At 34.1% G+C, this 19471-nt stretch overlaps 1 protein-coding gene across 3 annotated transcripts in view; it reads left to right on the forward strand.

The window, feature by feature from the left end:
• LOC113425904 (A-kinase anchor protein 9) overlaps positions 1–19471 on the forward strand; it is a 75377-nt gene that overhangs the window by 31756 nt on the left and 24150 nt on the right. Inside the window, exons 1-9 of one of the 3 annotated variants that reach the window (XM_026688196.2) lie at positions 918–1678; positions 3448–3610; positions 10916–11128; positions 12294–12332; positions 13690–13922; positions 15545–15664; positions 17688–17864; positions 17990–18094; positions 19248–19400. In XM_026688196.2, the coding sequence (XP_026543981.1) occupies positions 1430–1678; positions 3448–3610; positions 10916–11128; positions 12294–12332; positions 13690–13922; positions 15545–15664; positions 17688–17864; positions 17990–18094; positions 19248–19400 (1452 nt within the window). In that variant the 5' untranslated portion in view covers positions 918–1429. Of the gene's footprint in view, positions 1–917; positions 1679–3447; positions 3611–10915; positions 11129–12293; positions 12333–13689; positions 13923–15544; positions 15665–17687; positions 17865–17989; positions 18095–19247; positions 19401–19471 lie in introns of those variants that run through there. The other 2 variants (XM_087946045.1, XM_087946046.1) reach the window with 2 other exon arrangements.

Below are 19471 nucleotides of genomic sequence, written 5' to 3' on the forward strand. Positions count from 1 at the left end.
CTTAAGAAGATAGATAGATAGATAGATAGATAGATAGATAGATAGATAGATAGATAGATAGACAGACAGACAGACAGACAGACAGACAGACAGACAGACAGTTCATATTTTGTGATTCCTTTATCATAAGATGTACTATGAAATGATTATTTTTCTGTTTATCTTCTACTACTTCAAAGGAATTATATGGATAATGTGATTGTGTTATGACAGAAAAATTCTAAAAACAGATCAAATTTACAAGTAACTCATTTACTTTGTACAAGCAACATTTTTGCTATATGCACAAAACTCGTGTGGAATAAACAAATTTTGAAGGATCTGTTGGATTTATTTTTCTGTACAGCGCAAGAATCCAGGTTCAAAGCATCTCAGATGGCTGTCTGATCTCTGTTTAAACACAATTAATGTTTAAGTTTACTATCTCTCTTTGAAGTTGTTTCATGTTGAATTCCCCTTATTGTTAGGTAAAGTTGAGTCGGAATCTATAATGTCAGTGTATTATTTCTTTTCTGGCATTCTGTAATGATAGACAATAGATGTTGACAATAGATCTACCTTTTTGGTGTCATCTAGATGTGGAGGAGTACTGTCACCTTTTCAGTCATCTCTTTATTAATTTCTGTCAGTTTTAGTTTAAATTAAGTAAAGTTAAATTATTTTAAGTATGAGGTACTAATTAGAAATTATTTATTTACTGGGTGTGACTTTTTAAAAAAGCAATTAAGAAATGGATCAGGCAATCACAAAGCTTTTTAATACCTTCAAACATTCATTTATGAACTCTGACTTGGCTTTTGAATCTTGTTGAACAAGGTTTGATGTGGGTGTGTTAATTCAAATTCCAAATCCCTGTATACCTGCAGTAAAGTAATATAGCCACTCCTACAGTACTGTTCTGACCTTTTCCTCCCTTTCAGACACACTTTTGCTTTGTACAGAGAAGCTTATCTGATTTCACAGCAGCTTTTTCTACAACTTAAGGAAGAAAAGACTGCATAGTATCTTAATTTAGTATTTTATTATCTTACTTCAGTGGAGAATTTTAAATATTGACAGGTGCTGCAGGATTTTTTTTAATGTTTTGGCTGAGAATATATGTAGTTTCCAATTATGAAGATAATATTTTGTGTTGATGAATGCTTTCCTTGGTTTTCCTTTTATTTTAATGCCCTTTTTTATTTGGTTCCATGAGACGAAATGTCAATTTTGTGAAGTCTTCAAACATTGCTTCTGTTTTTTCACAACTGAATATTTACGTAGAACTTCCTGGTGTTTTTGGATTGCTTGTCTGAATGTGAACTTGTAATTCTTTGCTCTCTGCAACAGACAGTTATTGAACTACGTTGTCATTTCACCCAGAACAGTTAAAGCTATTTAATCAAGGAAGGTTATTTTATGCAAAAGAAGTGCAATAGATTATTATAAAATGGATTCCTACCGTAAATACTGGGCATCAAATCTCTATAGTAGTCTAAGGTCTGAAAAAACTCAAGAAGAAAATACTTTAGAAGTCGAATCTCGTGTGCCTTTACCTTATCCTTTTCCTTTTACTGACCAATTGGATGATAATAATTCTGTGGTTCTCAATACATCACTTTTTTATGTAAAGCACAAGAAAAATGGACATAAATTAAGAATTGTTTCAAAAATTTCTTTGCCTACACCCCCTTATTCAGTAAGTATGATAAAATAGAGAAATATTTTTTCCTTTTCTTTTACATGTTTACTGTAAATGTGCATTATGTAACAATATTTTTCTGTCTGGTATAATTTTGCAGAAGTACTTAATCAGATTTGTCTCAAATTGTTGATTTGTATGTTGTAAAGAGTTCCAAATATAATGTTTTCCAGAAAGCTATTGATTTTAGTGCTCGCCACTTTTACTGTTTTAAATAAGCTGAATTATAGCTGATTAAACTAAAAAGTAACTATCAGAATTAATTTTAAACATTTAATATACAGAAGATTTTGAATGAAAAAAGAACATTTCTGCAACACAGTATTATTATAGTTGACAGTGGAAAATATATACTAGAAAGTGAGGATCAATGCATATTTACAATTTTAAAATTTTAATATAAATTTTAAATATTTACATCCACATATTAACATTTGCATTCTTAGTATATAGTATATTAAAAAGTGAGTATCAATGCATATTGGCTATTTTAAATTTTTAATATAAATTTTAAATATTTACATTTACATTCTTAGTATGTAGTGTATCTTAAGTGTATTAGAGCACTTCTTAATAATTTAAACTTTCATATGACCTATTTGAATTGAAGAAAATAACCTTAACATTGTTTAATGTGTACTTTAGTATGGGGTTTTAGTAATATAAATTAAACCAGAATAATTGGGTGCATCTCCATAAATTGAATTTTAAATTTATAAATTATGAAAAATAAATTGTTTTTAAATAAATTATATAAAAATAAACTGTTCTTTAATTTGATTTCTGATATACTATGCTGAAATCTGTAACTGTGTATTGTACGGGAAAATGTAACTACCCGTTTTACTAATTTCATTTTAAGTATGGATCTTAGGAATTTCTTTCATATCTTTAGATTATTATTTAGATTAATTATTATTTAAATATTGACTGACAGTTATTATATTAATATTCCTCTTGCATAAATTCACAGAGTTTATCCAAGACTTATACTTCGTTAGTCACAAATGTTGTATCATATAACTAGTCATCATTAACCACACTTAGAAAACATAGGTGTGTGCTGTTTTATTTCTGGAAAATAAATAAATGTATATTCTGTCGTTTTGTAATTTGAATAGCAGGGGAAATGCCTGTAGTCTCATACTGTTGCTAGAAAGCTAACCTTTTCATCTGTTGATCAGTTGTAAAGAAAAGGATCACATTTTTAAGAAGGTTGATATCATATATTGATTTAAGAAATATTATAGTTCAAGTTCAATAGTGAAGGAAAATATAGAATATGAATAATGATTCAAAGAAACTTTAGATCCTGAAAAGCACTGATTGTAAGATTTTTTTTCATTAAGAATTAAAGTTGTTAAATAATTGGGTGCTTTCAAATCTACATATAGTATTCTCTGATCAGTGAAGAAAGCACAAAACTATCAAAAGGTAGAATTATTTGAGACATGAAATTAATCTGAACAATTTAGGTCATACACTTAATAAAAATTACTATGGGTGGTATATGCTGAAGTTTATATTAATAACTAAAGTTTTCTTTTTAGTGTAAATTGAACATGCTCAAGATCCGGTACTTGAACACGGATATGGACATGTGACAAAGTCATTCATTGTACAAATATTTGTTTATCTTGTTATCCATAATGTATGAGGGTAGTAAACTTCTCATTTCAAATTAATTTCCCAAACTTGACATTGTTCTTATGCAGGACTTTTTAAAATGTACATTAAAAATTTCAACATTTAAATTATGTTTTTAGCTTGAACATGCAAAAGCTACACAAACAGAATTGATGCAAGAATCCTTTAAATGGGAACACGAAGCTACTGACTTAACCAAATGTCAGGAAGAATTGCAAGAAAGATTTGATGAAGAGGTCAGAGCTAGAGAGCAGATAGCACTGGAACTTAGCAAAGCAGAGAGTAAGTAATTGATTTCAATATAGTTTGTTTAAATAATTATACATTGTTACTCCCCAATTCAGAATTACAAAGCAGCTAATTTAATTATCTACATTTTCAGGCAGTAATAGATAGTTTATGCTTTTTTCTTACAGTTGAGAATAGGAGATTACAAATGAATAGAAAATTGATTAAATCACACAGAAAGAAAAGCAACCATCGGTCAAGGGAGAATGTATATAGAAATGATAATGGGATAATAGGATACTATTATAAAGGGCAAATAGAGGATGCCAGCCAATTATATTCATAAGTTGTAATTTTTGTAACATACTGTAACGCTAACAAAAGTTATAGATTCATTAGATCAGCATATTTATTTCTTTAAATATATTTACCTATTTATTACAAAATGTGACCTTAGATCAGGGGTGGGCAAACTATGGCCCGCGGGCCACATCCGGCCCGTTGGTCTTTTTAATCCGGCCCGCCGAAGATTGGTACAGAATTAAGGTTTGATGTGAATGATTGAATGATTGCATTCATTTGATTTTGACTTGTAATGACAGGCATTTCGACACCAGGTGGCGCATTAGGCACAGTGACTTGATTTTGCGGAGATTTTGCAGTTTTTTATATGTATCGTATATTGTGCTGACCCGGCCCGTCTGTCAAATTTTAAAAGTCAATGAGGCCCACGAGCCAAAAAGTTTGCCCACCCCTGCCTTAGATGATTAACAAGAATTAAAAACAAATAAATATGAATAAATAATAAAAAAAATCCACACAATATCCTGTGCCACAAAACATAATATACTATGGCATAATACACAATATAATGTGGCACAAAGATCAAAAATACAAACTCTTAAATCATATTCAGACTCTTAAACTTAAAGGATAAGTTCCTACATCTCAATTATCTGGGAATAACTGAATTTTTAAAGCCTTACAAAGATAGGTTGGATACAACTGAATCTTGAGTATGGTACGTTGTTCCAAAAGACTAATATTATACAGAAATGCTTCCTGGCTTCCATTAGTTGGCATTGTTGTGTACAGTGGATCTGAAACATGCTTACTCTGTTGAACCTCATATGTTAACAGACATAATAGAGTATCTCCCAAATAATCTGATGTTGCACCATGAACCGCTTGATAGAAAATAACCACCTGCGGTTGAAGCCAGAAACCTATAGGAAGTCAGTACATCGCACAAAAAAGTATTAATACTATAGTAATATTTATAAACATACTGCCAAATTCTGGGTCCATTGTAACACCCAAATAATTGTCAAGACCTGCCCTATGTAGAGCTTATTGCACATTCCAAGCAGGAAGAAATCCAACAGATGCATGACCATTAGCATGTAACTCAGTACATGACTTAAATTTTCAACCTTTATAATGCATTTCTTTGACAATATATTATTGCTGATCATGTATTTCTTTTCCAGAGCCATTTAGAATAACAAATGAATTTAAGTTATAGGATAGGCTTATTTTCTTTAACTATTTTTCAAACAATATTTAAATATAAGCAGACACATATTGTTTATGTTTTCAAATACAACTTCAATTTTCAGCTGACTTTTCTCTAAAATATCCATGATGCCAATTTTTTTGAATTTTTAAAATATTTCAAAAAATTGAACGACAAATGATCAGTGCCTTGAATGAGGATATAGTAATTTATAAGGATGATCTCCATAGATTCACCTTTTAAAATTATATTATTATTCACTGGATTCAGATTAATATATTATTTCATAATATAAAATGAAATATACAATATTTTCATAGTTGAGTTTATATACTTTATTCCTTATCTTGATATTTATAGAATTGTCCTCCCCTCCCCAGCATTTTCTTATATTGTGTGTATAGGCGTTGGCAATTACTTGTAATATATAAAGACAAAATGGGTATGATGGCTCAGCAGTTAAGGGTTGTTGGCTGGAAAGGTAACAGCCTGGGTACAAGACCCAAGTGCCATGCAGTGGGATGAGCTCCTTTTGCTTGCCCTCTTGCCCAACTAGAAGTTCAAAAACATACAAATGGGAACAGATAAATAGGTACTATTTTGGTGAGAAAGCGAACGTGTACCATGTGCCTTTGGCCTATAGTCATGCTGGCCACAGAACCATGGGAATGTCCTCTGATTGCTGCCTCCCTGACTAAGAAACAGAAATGAATAGCACCTCCTAGAGTCAGACACAATTGGACAGGGGAAATCTTTACCTTTATATAAAGACAAACTTAGTTTTAAGATAGTTTTTTAAAATAGTAATTCTAAATATTAAAGAAAATCTTGATTTAAGGCTGGGGGTGGGTGGCAGTAGGATTGTGTGTTAACCCAAAATTTCTGTTAAATGGAAAAGTCTCTCTCATTTTTTCTTTATTTTTCAGAAATCAAATACAGACATTTAAGAAGACTGTTCTATAAAATATAGCATTCTGGGTGCCAGTCCTAGGGATTATGGAAGGTCCCTTTTTTCTAGTTCTCTGTCAATAAAGAAGTATTTATCACATAAATAGAATGTAGTTCTAGTTTAATGCTATCTCTCTTATTCCAATATGTATTTATTGGCCCACCCATTGTCTGATATCCCCAGTTCTTTCTATCCATCTTCCTTACTACAAGAGGTGCCACTAGCATGTGACCTACCTACCTACCTACCTACCTATCTACCTATCTGCCTATCTTCCTAGAACCTCCTTTTCTCCTTTCCTCAGCAGGAACCCAGCCTTAATCTACTAGCCTGCCCAATCTTCTTAGCCTCTTGTTTCCTTTATCCAGGGTTCAAAAATGAAGCATGCGCGGAAGCATGCCCACTTTTAGGGGATACAGTAAAGAGAATCGAGACTGCTTCTGTTCTTTCAAAGTGCTGTCTGAATAAAATGTTTGTCTACTATTGTATCTAAATTCTGCTAAGTCTGGATCTCTTAAACTAAGAATTTACTTATAGCATCTCCCAGTTTAATTTTCCAGTAACAGTCCTTGTAAAAAAACAAAAAAACAAAACTACTTTTAGAAAATATACAAACAATTGCTCTTCTTACTTCTGATCACAACTCTGCTGCGTTCTTACCAGAGGTCTAGATAAGGGAAAAGGACAAAAGCTTCTATTGGGTAACCTAAAGCATGTGCTAAGAACCATCTGTCATTTTGCATATGGATAAAGTTACAAAAAAAAAGTCTGCACCCTCACCTCAAATAATGAAAAAAATAGTCCCTTTATTCAAAAATGGGGGCACCCAAATTTGTTGTTTCTTGTATGTAAATTATTTAAAATAAGCAGTAATAAGATTGTATTATAACTAGGACACTGATATAGCCACACACTTATCTTTGTAAAATCTTTGAAAAAACTCTGTAGTATTACATCTGCATTTCATCTGAAGATAAATGTTTTCTAGCAATTACCAGGTAGCAGATAAATCCGCTTTTCGGCATTTTAAAAACATCTGTCCTGAATAAAATTTTAAATCTTTTTCGACAATTCTTAAAACACATTCGCAGCTATATTAACCTAAACAGCATGGCAAAATATATGTACTCTTCTGATCTATATTTTTATTGCAAAGTGTCCCCTGAAAATTTTGCCCTTCCTTGTATGTATCTCTCTCTGTATGTGTTATCTATTATAGTGACTACCTTTCTAAAGTATATAAATATTATACTATATAATACACTGGGAATTTTTACCATATTAATTGTGGACGGACACACACATTCTGTAATTTGGTTCTTGGAGGATCTTTTTTGATGAAAAACCAGATCTATATTCTTGATACTAACAAAACCTCCTAAGAAAGAGTTTAACACTGAAGTGTTGAAGTTTATTCAATTGTGAAGTAATAACTTTAACATGTGAAGACTTGTTGAAATACTGCCTGGTATTACTGCATATACGTAATCTGGGAATTTTATAATCAGTAAGCACTATGCTGGGAACATTAAGTAGTGGATGTTTCAACATAATTCAATATTGAAGTGTGCAGGCGTACAAATAATTGTTTAATCATTCATCCACAACTTAATATATTTGATATAAACATACTAATATTTATTATTGCTTTTTGAAATATTGCCTAGCTGGTAATCAGATTATGTTTGCAGTAAATAATAGTGTGAAATGCAGTCATTTTACTACAAATGTTCCTGTGTCATGTCTCACAAAATTATTGGCTTTTTTAGATTTTAAACTATTAAAAAATTAAACTGAATAATAAACCCCACTTAGATTTTACAATAGGCACAGACCATTATTTTCAAGTCATTTTTCAGAAATGAACAATCACTTATATTAGCATAAAAAAAAGTTCAGAACTGAATAGTTAGGCTTGTTTACTTGTTATATATCTATGAATGTTCTTAGTTATCAGGATATATCAGTTTTATGAATTACATATTTATTATAAGAAGTGAAACACGGGCATAACAAAAAGATCATACTGTAACTTTATATCTGTAACCATTTTTCAGCTATGAAAAAATGTATGTTGTTACACAAATGTACACAAATCTTTTATATCAGTTCATCTTTCCAATTAAATATTTTCTATCATAATTTAGAATAGAATAGACTAGAATACTTTATTGGCCAAGTGTGATTGGACACACAAGGAATTTGTCTTGGTGCATGTGCTCTCAGTGTACATAAAAGAAAAGGTACATTCATTAAGAGTCAAGAATCATCAGGTACAACACTTAATGATAGTCATAGGGTACAGTCAACAATCAAATCATACTAGGAAACAGTCAAGTGAGAGGGGATGGGTGAGAAGGAGTGGTGAGAAGATTAACAGTAATAGTAGTGTACACTTTGTAAATAGTTGAACAGTGTGGGGGAATTATTTGTTTAGCAGAGTGATGGCTTTCGGGGGAAAACTGTTCTTGTGTCTAGTTGTTCTGGTATGAAGTGCTCTATAGCATCGTTTTGAGGGAAGGAATTGAAACAGTTTATGTCTGGGATGTGAGGGGTCTGTAAATATTTTCACAGCCCTCTTTTTAACTCGTGCAGTATACAGGTCCTCAATTAAAGGCAGGTGGGTAGGAATTGTTTTTTCTGCCGTCCTAATTGTCCTCTGAAGTCTGTGTCTGTCCTGTTGGTTTGCAGAACCAAACCAGACAGTTATAGAGGTGCAGATGATAGACTCAATAATTCCTCTGTAGAATTGTATCAGCAGCTCCTTGGGCAGTTTGAGCTTTCTGAGTTGGCGCAGAAAGAACATTCTTTGTTGTGCTTTTTTGATGACGTTTTTGATGTTGGTGTCCATTTTAGGTCATGTGATAAAGTAGAACCTAGAAATTTGAAGGTCTCTACTGTTGATACTGTGTTGTCTAGTATTGTAAGAGGTGGTAGTATAGGAGGGTTTCTTCTAAAGTCTACCACCATTTCTACGGTTTTGAGTATGTTCAGTTCCAGATTGTTCCGGTAACACCACGAGGCAAGTTGTATAGCCTTCTGTCTGTATGCAGATTCATCGTTGTCTTGAATGAGACTAATCACTGTTGTGTCATCAGCAAACTTCAGTATTTTAACAGATGGATCGTTTGAGATGCAGTCATTGGTATATAGGGAGAAGAGAAGTGGAGATAGCACACAGCCTTGGCGGGGCCCTGTGTTGATTGTACAGGTATCGCATGTGATTCCACCTAGCTTCACCTGCTGCTTCCTGTCTGTTAGGAAGCTTATGATCCACTTACAAGTGTGTTCAGGTGCCGCTAGTTGGTTTAATTTACTTAGAAGAGTGTCTGGAATGATGGTATTGAATGTTGAACTGAAGTCTACAAAGAGGACCCTTGCGTAGGTATTTGGAGATTCAAGGTGTTGTAGGATGTAATGCAGAGCCATGTTAACAGCATCATCTGTCAATCTATTTGCTCGGTATGCAAACTGCATGGGATCTAACAGCGGATCCGTGATGGTTTTTAGGTGGGACAGCACAAGACTTTTAAAGATTTTCATAGCTACAGATGTTAGAGCAAATGGTCTATAGTCATTCAGTTCTTTGATGGAGGGCTTCTTTGGCACTGAGATTATGGTAGAACGTTTGAAGCAGGAAGGAACATAGCACATCTCTAGTGATCTATTGAAGATTTGGGTGAAGATGGGGGCCTATTGATCAGCACAGACTTTTAAGCAAGAAGGAATTATCTTGTCTGGCCCTGGTGCTTTTCCTGGCTTCTGTCTGTGTAATAGATCTTGCACTTCTTTTTCTGTGATCACCAGAGGTTGTGAGCCCAATGGATTGGGGCCAGTTGTAGGAGGCTTGGCTGTTGTTGGTGTGTTTGAGATGTGAGTTGTGGAGATAGGTGGCTGTAGTTTCTTTTCAAACCTGCAGTAAAACATATTCAGGTCATCTGCTAATTGTTGATTTCCTTCTGCCTGGGAAGGAGATAACACTATAATCTTTAACACTATAATCTTGTGCAATTTGCAATCTTCTGAAAATTTAAATGTATAGATATCACCATATTGTATCATATAGATGTATTGAAAGAACAGCTTATTCATAAATAAGGAAACATACACATTAGACTTTACATATGATGAAAAATAACAATAACCATACTTATTGGGAATTCTATCAATTTTAGGCTATTGCTTTAGTACAGTTCCATTATAACAGTGTTTTAACAATGGAGACTAAATACAGAATACATAGTAGAATACAGAACACAAAATAACAGAGTTGGAAGGGATCTGGGAGTTCTCCTAATCCAGCCCCCTACTCAGGCAAGAAACCCATACCATTTCAGACAAATGATTGTCCAGTTTCTTTTTTAAAACTTCCAGTGTTGGAGCATTCTCAATTTCTAAAGGCAAGCTGTTCCATTAATTAATTGTTCCATCAGGAAATTACTCCTCAGTTCTAGGCTGCTTCTCTCCTTGATTAATTTCCATCTATTGCTGCTTCTCCTGCGTTCATATGCTTTGGAGAATAGATTGACTCATTCTTGTTTGACGCAACCCCTTAAATATTGAAACACTATTATGTCACTGCTAGCCCTTCTTTTCATTAAACTAGACATACCCAATTCCATCAGCCATTCTTTATATGTTTTAATGTATTATGATATTCATATATGACACTCATCTCCATAAAAATTCTATTTAAAAATGAATTTCAATGTTGAATATAGCATTAATATCACAGTATAATATTTTAATTTTTATTACTTGGGCAGAATAACATTTTTTGATACAAAAATTACATAGTGCTATGACCATGCTATTCATATTTTTTTCAGAAGCTGTTAGAATATTTTACTCAAAAATTACAATGCTTGATTTGGGCATCTCTGTTTTTCCATAGATCTTATTGATGGTTATGCAGATGAAAAATCACTTATGGAAAAACAAATCCAGGAAAAGACAGACGTAATAGAGCATCTTGAACAAGAACTACTTCGTACAGGTAACAAATTACAGGAACTAGAGGCTGAGAGACAGCACCTTCAAGAAGAGAAAGAATTGCTCTTCAGACAAAAAGATGCTATGAAAGCTGACGCAGGACCCATAGAACAACGTATGTACTTTTAAGAGCCTTCCAAATATGTATAGTTTCATTATTTAATATCTGATATATTTATATATGTGTAATGGGTGATCCTAAGCCTTTTGATTTAGTTTTTCAAAAGATCTCCAGGATATAAAGTCAATGAGGTGCAGGGGAAGGATTTTTCCAAATCCAGACATTTTTAGGCAGTATTTGTTGGGAACAAAGAGTCATTCACTCAATTTTGCTTCTGTTTTTATATCAGGTTGCTTTGATAGATGGAAGGGCATTAATAATATATTCATTTCATATTTAGCAAGATTTAGTGCATTCTTTAATGTAATTGCTTTCATCAGCAGAACTGAGAAAGGAACCATTGTCCTTTTTTCACCCTTTAAAATTAAATTGGAGTGTCAAGCACATTTAGAAATGGCAATCATTTTATCCATAATGTTAACAGGGTCTCGTCCAATTTAATGGCACCTAGCTAATTAAATAGATGCATTGATAGAACTGGTTTTTAAAAATGTATATTCTGTTGAAAGATCAGTCAAAATGGATTAGGGATATGCAAAAAGTTATTTTCATGGAGCATTCCCCGCATGGATCAGGCACTATTGGGCAGTCCATGCCTGAAGTGCAGCACGTATACTGTACTTTGTTCAGAGCACACATGTTATGGAAAAACTTCTGTGTGGAGAGGTGTTAAGCACCTGGGAGAAGGAAGAGTGACAGCAGACATGGCCTCAGAGAGAAAGGGTGATGGTCATGTTGTGCAGAATGGCAAAAGATAAAATGAGTATGTTAAGCATGTACAGATTGGCAATGATGAGGATGGAAGTCATAAAGGACTGAAGAGTTATGATAGATACATGGAAGAGATATAGAGCAACATGAAAGATAAGAAAAATGGCAGGAAGGTATGCCACTTTTTAATTCAACAGTATTCTGAATGTATAATAAAAGTATGTGAATAGCTTTGTAACATTTTAGAGAAAAATAAGTGGAAACATGCAAAAAAATCTAACAGTTATGTTTAATAAATCAATGACACTTTTTAAAAATTCATTGGGCATTTTACTGAACTCTATATTCTGTCTTCAGCTTCATTTTTCTCATATAATATTTCAGCTTGAGAAAGCTATAGATGGCATGTGAATTACTTTGCTTCTTGTTTTTTTTTCTGTTCTCCTAGGCCTAGTAGATGCTGCAGTCGATGCAGCTTCCCAAGCAGGTGTGTTTGTATATTGCATGGCAAATCTTTCATTGGGTGGAAGATTTAACAGCTACTGACACTTGTTAATCATGGTCTCTCTTTGGGCTTTCAGCTTACTGACATTAACTTTACTGTCCTGCTGCTCTGATACTGTGTTTCATGTTCACACCTTTATTTTGAACAATAATTGCTCACAATTATACAGTATGCTATACTAATATTTTTAAAATTACTTCAATAACCATCATCTTAATCAGCTAATAATTTCTGCATTCATACAATAAACTGCAAATAGAGAAATTTGTCAAATAAAACTCTGCCTTCACGTGTGATATTTGAGGATGCAAGTATAATGTAAGATGATGGGTACAAAAATCTACACAATAAGACGCAAACAAATCCTGCCAAAAGACCATTATCTGGTCCTATTATTTTTATTCATTTGGCAAAGACTTAAATCCAAAAATCTGTTATTTTTAATTATTTCTCAATCAAGAATTTTTTTGCGATTATAGCATGTATACCAATTAAATGACTGAAACATAACATAAATTATCTTGGCATTATTTATGATTATATATATAAAACATTAATCAATGTATGCATTATAGTACCCCTTTGATGTTACTTCAGTAAATTGGGAATTGTCTTGGCATGTGATGTTTCATATGCCACTCAGTAGCATCTGAAGCTTCAAGTCATGTATTTAAAAAAAATGACAGGATGCTTCTTGCCACTATTAATGCAATTTTCAAGAGGTTGTCGGGTTATGAGAATTAGCTGAATTTTGGATAGAAGTAATATAACATCCAAAATCATATTAAAATCCCAGTGTTACTGGAGCAGTATGGAATGTATATCTGCAGCAATAGCTCCCTTGCCATATATCCCTAAGTTCTTCCCATTTGTCTTTTAAAAGTTTCTTTTAAAAAATTGGAGGGAGGAAGTTAACTGATTGAAAATTCCAGGTGAAGGTAAGAAATATCTGGGGTTGTTGTTTCTTCCTATAACTCACCAGATGAAGGTCTAAATTATTTTACATTAAAATGTTGTATGTGTCATTTGTGGGAATATTTATGTTTCAATTGGAACAACCCTACAGGATGAGAAGACAGTTGGGTTTTAATGCCATTGTACATTTTCTTCAGTATTAATGAAAATAAATGTATAACCATAGTATAATTCTATCAGGAAAGTTAAATCATGCAGACATTATTATTACTTCTGTTTATTGAGAATATCGCATGATTTTGGTAAAACCCAAAGTTATTTTCATCCTTTATTATGCTGTAGTGAAACCTTGGGAGTGAGTTTATTTTATAGAACAATATAGAACAAACTATCCATATATAACAAGTTATGCTTTATTAAACAGAGTTGCTGGCAGAGACAGAAAAGTTAATGAAAGAAAAAATAGAAGTACAGCGGCAGGCTGAAAAAGAATACAATTACCTTCAAAAGCAGGTGAAGGCCCTGGAAACTGATATAGAGGAGCAAGTCAACCAGTTTTTGGAGCTAGAGCAAGAAAAAAATGCGGAGTTAATGGATTTAAGGCAACAAAACCAAGCCCTAGAGAAACAGCTTGAGAAAACAAAAAAATTTCTAGATGTAAGTAAAACGATGAGCTCAAGCTACACATCATTTACAACAGAATGAAAACAGAGAATTCAACAACAACAACAAAAAACCAATTAGCACAATGCGTTAAAATGCTTGTGCCGTACATAGTTTGTACTTTAAAAAATAGCACTATAAACATATTTTTTGTAAAAAAAATAATAAGATGGCTATATTTTCCTATTTAAAATATGATAAATTTAATATACACAAGTTTATCATTGTAAACCTGTCCCTGTGAATAATATTTTTAGTTCCAATCTCAGTTTGAATCCTTTAAAAAGCCTTGATTCAGGACTGGAATGTTTCTGTAATTTGAAGCAATGTTAAAGCCTTTCCAGAAGAATTGGATTTCTCTAGCTTTTCAAGCCTAAAATGGTTTCTATGTAAAAAGATTGGAAAATTAATTACAATCTTTCTGACCTAACAAATAGTATAAAATTGCCATTGCAGAGAATCTACTTGGGTTTTGTTTCTAATGAGTAACGTAAACTGCTTGATTACCATCAAGGAACATATTTAGCATTGTAATAACCTTTACATTGCAAAATATCTGAAAAATTGGATGTTGTTACTTTGTGTATTGCTTGTCTACGTTGTGCAGTGTTGTATGTAAATGTACAGAAAGGGATTGATGTTCCATACCAATAGCAATACACGCACACTCACTCTGAATTCTTGTCACACTCTAAATTATCACAAATAATTACTAAGGTTTCATGGAGTTAGCTTAATAGTGTTTTAAGACATCACAGTGTTTCCTGTTTCATTTTATAATAAACTGAAAATAAAATACAAGTAATCCTTGACCTACAACATCAATTGGGATTGGAATTTCCATCACTAAGCTTAGCAACAGCAATCCTTGCAGTCCCAGTTGCTCTTGCTAACTGTCATTATCTGAGCAACTTCCTGGCAACTTCTTTCAGCCAAAGTCATGAGAAGCCAGCAGGAAGTTGTAAGTCCCAAACTGGCAGGCAGGTAAGTGGTTGTTGCCAAGTGAGCAGGGAGTAAAGTATTGTGCAGGAAAAGTAAGAAGTGTTATGTCAGGGAGTGTGTGAGGAAAAAACAATAACTGCCATGCAGTCATGGTTGTACAAGAAATGGGAGGATGTGAAAGTGACTGTGCAGGTCAAGGAGGTTGTGTGTGTTTGCGGCTTGGGTAAGGAAGGTTGCACAGGGATGAAAGAGAGATCAGGGAAGCTGTGGGGTACATGAGTGGCTGGTACAGCATGACAGTAGAGGAGTTGAAATAGGATGCGTAAGTCAGGGAGACTTTTCCTAATGAGTTGTCACCTACCCTGCCAGTTTCCCCATTGGCCTTCTGTGGAAGCCAGAGGGAGGGTTGCAAATGGCAGCCATGTTCTCTTCATGATTATTCGGAAACAGGTAGTAAGTGAAGCTGGTTGCCAAGTACCCAGATTATGATGACATGTCCATGGAGATACTGGGACAGCCAGTCATACCCCGATTCATTCAACACCGTTGTAACTTGGAATAGACACTGAAAAAATGGTCACAGAGTCGAGCACTATCTGTATTGTGCATTATGTTTTGATATTTCCCATTAAAATATAAATATATATATATATATATAATGACTTACATTTCAGGAACAGGCAATTGATAGGGAGCATGAGAGAGATGTTTTCCAGCAAGAAATACAAAAGCTTGAGCAGCAGCTTAAAATTCCTCAAAGATTTCAACCAGTCAGTGAACATCAAAATAGAGAGGTAAGATAAAGGGGATAAAAGCTAAAAATGGCTTTTTGAGAATTAATGACGAGACTCTACAGAATCTTATGGGTATATACATATGTTTGAATTTAATGACAAATGCTGTTCTGTGTTTAAGCCACTTTTTACAGTAATTTTTATGGTAATTAAAATAAGATTTTCAAAGTATGGTAAAACACAAGTATTGCAAAGAATGTATAAACTGTGGCTGTGTGGTAATGTAGGAGGTGATTTTTTTTCTAGAAAAAGCTTACTGGGGAAACACAGAGGAAGAGGGGGAAATAGTCTGTTTGTTGCCAGTCTGTACTTTTCCCAAAAGAACCCCTCATATCCTTACAAACAGGTAGTTCTTAACTTACAACCGCATCAACATGAGAATGTTTATTGCTAAGTAACGCAGTTGTAATTGTAGTTGTGAGATGCCATGTAATCACAGCAATTTAAGATGACAATCCCAGCCCTCCCCATTACAATAATTAACCAAGAATTGTGTGCCATTTAGCAAGTATCCATCCCAAGGCAAACCATTGTAACTTTGTTCCTTCCCTGCTCTGAGCTTCGACAAGGTAAGGGGCTGCTTCCAACTTCTCCCATCTCCCAAAAGCAGCACATTTTCCAAAGACAGCATAGCTTTCCAAAGGCTTAGGGAGCCACATGTGGGAAACATTCACCAGAAAAGCTAAGTTCAAAAAGGAGACAAGGAAGTGTTTCTGTTCTGGCTGCAATGGCTGAATGCGAAAACTGCAAAGGTTGTTGTAAGCGACTGGGAGAGAAGGTAGCTGGGTGAATTACAGCTTGCTAGTTCTTACTGGGATTCATGGGTGCTGCAGCTTGATGCAGCTCAGGTGGGTTGGAGAACCACAGGAGCGCTTGCTGGAGAAACTGGCTGGATTGCAGAAACTGGGTGAGAAATTATTGCAAAGAACTGGGAGAAAAGACAACTATATTAACAAATGCTTGCTGATGTTTGCTGGGTTGTGTAGTGCTTCCTGGGATGTGGAAATGCACCCCAGAGCCACAGGGTTTGGGACTGTTTGCCATGCTTCTAACCATGGTGCAGGATGACCAAAAGAGCAGAGATGGGGGGAGATGGGCAAGTGATGGGGAGTTGAAGTGTCCCTGTGTTTGTAAGTGCAGTCAGGCTGCCAAGCACTTGAATTTTGATCATTTTGTCATAACTTCAGGCATGGGTTGCCTGACTACTTTTTCAACTCTGTTGTAACTTTGCACAGCTGAATGAATTATCATAAGTCAACGATAACCCATACCCATACACACACACAAGTATACATATTATACATACATCATACACAAACACACAATGTAGCCTAAAAGTCATAAATTCCAATAGGTATAGTACAGAATAGTTCTATTATAACTTGAACATAGAAGGACTTATATCATCAAATATTCACAATTAGCGGAGTCTATGTTTTCATGTGTGTGTGTATGCCTGTGGATATGTTTGTAATCTCAGTATAATACTTGCTGAAATCTCTAAAAACCTATGCCACAATACTAAGAATTGCACAGTTCATTTGTAGATGGATATTGTTCATCTACCCTTAAATTATTATTTTGATCATTACTTTTAAAGCCTTTATGGCACTGGTCTAGAATCTCTGAGGAACCATCTTTCCCCAATAGGATCGGCCTACCACACTCACACCGGTAATAAGAGCCTATTATGGATCCTATCAGCCAAGGAATTTTGGCTAGGTGTGGTTCAGGAGAATAGCTTTTTCTGCGGTGGCCCCATTCTTTGGAATATCTTTTCTGCGATGACCAGTGGTGAGATCTGCCCCTCTTCTAGCCTTCCAGAACAGCTTTATTTTTCTGATTTCCCTTTATTTACTTGATTTTGGTTTCTTGTGATTTTCTCCAGACATTTAGGTTTTTTTTAATACATATGCATTCTTCTCTTTTTCTATTTCACACAATTTTAATACCATAATTTGTAGCAAATTTGTGTTTGAATTATAGCCTATATTAGAATGCATTTTCTCTGATCTGCCACCAGGTTGAAGAATTAACAAATCATCTTCAAGAAAAAACAGATAAATGCAGTGAGCTTTTGCTCTCTAAGGAGCAACTTCAGAGAGATGTGCAAGAACGGAATGAAGAAATTGAGAAATTAGAATGTAGAATCCAAGAACTGGAACAAGCTTTAATGATCAATGCAGATAATATACAAAAGGTATTTTTCAGTCTATTTTATTTATAATTATTTATGCAGTGTAAATAATCAATGTAACTTGCTTTACTTAATAATCAAAGAACTGTGATTTAAAGAAGTGATAGTTAAATATACTTACTTTAAAGGTGGAAGAAAGAAAGAAATTTGGGTCTGCAACTATAAGGGGGGACTTGCCTCTAGAAGCACAGCTACAGGCTGAGCAAGAAGCTGTAGACAGGAAGGAAAAAGAGGTAGAGTATTTTTTTTAATTATTCAGAACTTTCACTATTTTGAATTGAAGTTAGCATTTGAGGTGTAAAGGAATTCGTGTCTATGGAGATTCTCAATTATCCAAGCTATCCCAAAAGTGCTTTTCCAAAAGGCAACTGGACTTTCTTTGTTTTTTTTTCCTTGAAAAAGTGTCACTTCTCTTCCAAGAAGCTTTTTCAATTCTACCTGAATTGAAGATGCTTCTTGGATGAGAAGCAAAACATATTTAAGAAAAAAATATCAAGAAGGTCCAGTTGCCTTCTGGAAAAGGATCTTTGGAACAAAGAAATTCATAGTTCTGCATAAGCTTGGTTTTGTGTTGATCACTTGTAATGTGCCAAAAATGTTTGTTAAACCTATAGAAAATTATTCAGAGGGAGTAAAAACAAATGTATAAGTAAATAAAAAAGCACCATGTTGCATTTATTTTACTACTACATAACCCATGACCGAGTGGTGAGGTGGCCTAGAGCTGGAGCTCTCACCTCACAATCAGGAGGCTGTGAGTTCAATCCTAGGTAGAAGCAGATATTTATCTTTCTGGGCACACTGACAATATATATCTGCTGAAAAAAAACTCCTCCTTGGCACCTGGAAGGGCATCTGGCTAGTAAACACTGAACTAAATTCAATTGCCCAGACTCCATCCCACAAAAATTATGAGATCGTTAAAAGAGGAGGAAGATAACCCATCACCCATTCATTCATTGTTTCAAAAATATTTCCTTACCTAAATAGGTAAATAAAATTACCATGGATAGATATAAAAGCACTGCCTGCTGGCAGCTTTGCCATTGGCTTTGTTTATACAAAGCTGGCTTTGTGACTGCGGCAGCATTGCAGGGTGGTGAGACAGTGCTGCAGGGCAGTACTTTGCCACCTCAATTGGCCTTAGGATCCTTGAAACTGGATCTCAGATTTTGGACACATTCATCTTTGACTTTCACTCTCATCTTTGTAGCGCTAAGGGTATATGAATAAATCACGTTTTATGCTTAGTTTGAGCATGTCTTAATATTTACAAGAAAATATTTAGTATAGTAGCTTGTTCCTCAAAACAAGTGCTGCTAAAAACTTTTTGTTCTTGTTTACATAAAATAAATTATTCCTTTGCCACTTATTTTGCATATACAGATCATAAATCTTGAGGAACAGTTAGAACAGTTCCGTGAAGAACTAGAAAACAAAAATGAAGAAGTGCAACAGTTACAGATGCAGCTACAAATTCAGCTAAAAGAGTCTACAACTCGACAACAAGAACTTGAACAAGAAAATAAATTATTTAAGGTATTATCTGATAAGAAATCATATTTTTATTTCTTGTTTTAAATATAACCTGAGTTTATGAAATCTGAAAA

Source organism: Notechis scutatus, chromosome Z (genome assembly GCF_049901735.1).
Source record: "Notechis scutatus isolate UNSWTSFEM ecotype Mainland chromosome Z, rNotScu1.2, whole genome shotgun sequence".
NCBI classification, from domain to species: Eukaryota; Metazoa; Chordata; class Lepidosauria; order Squamata; family Elapidae; genus Notechis; species Notechis scutatus.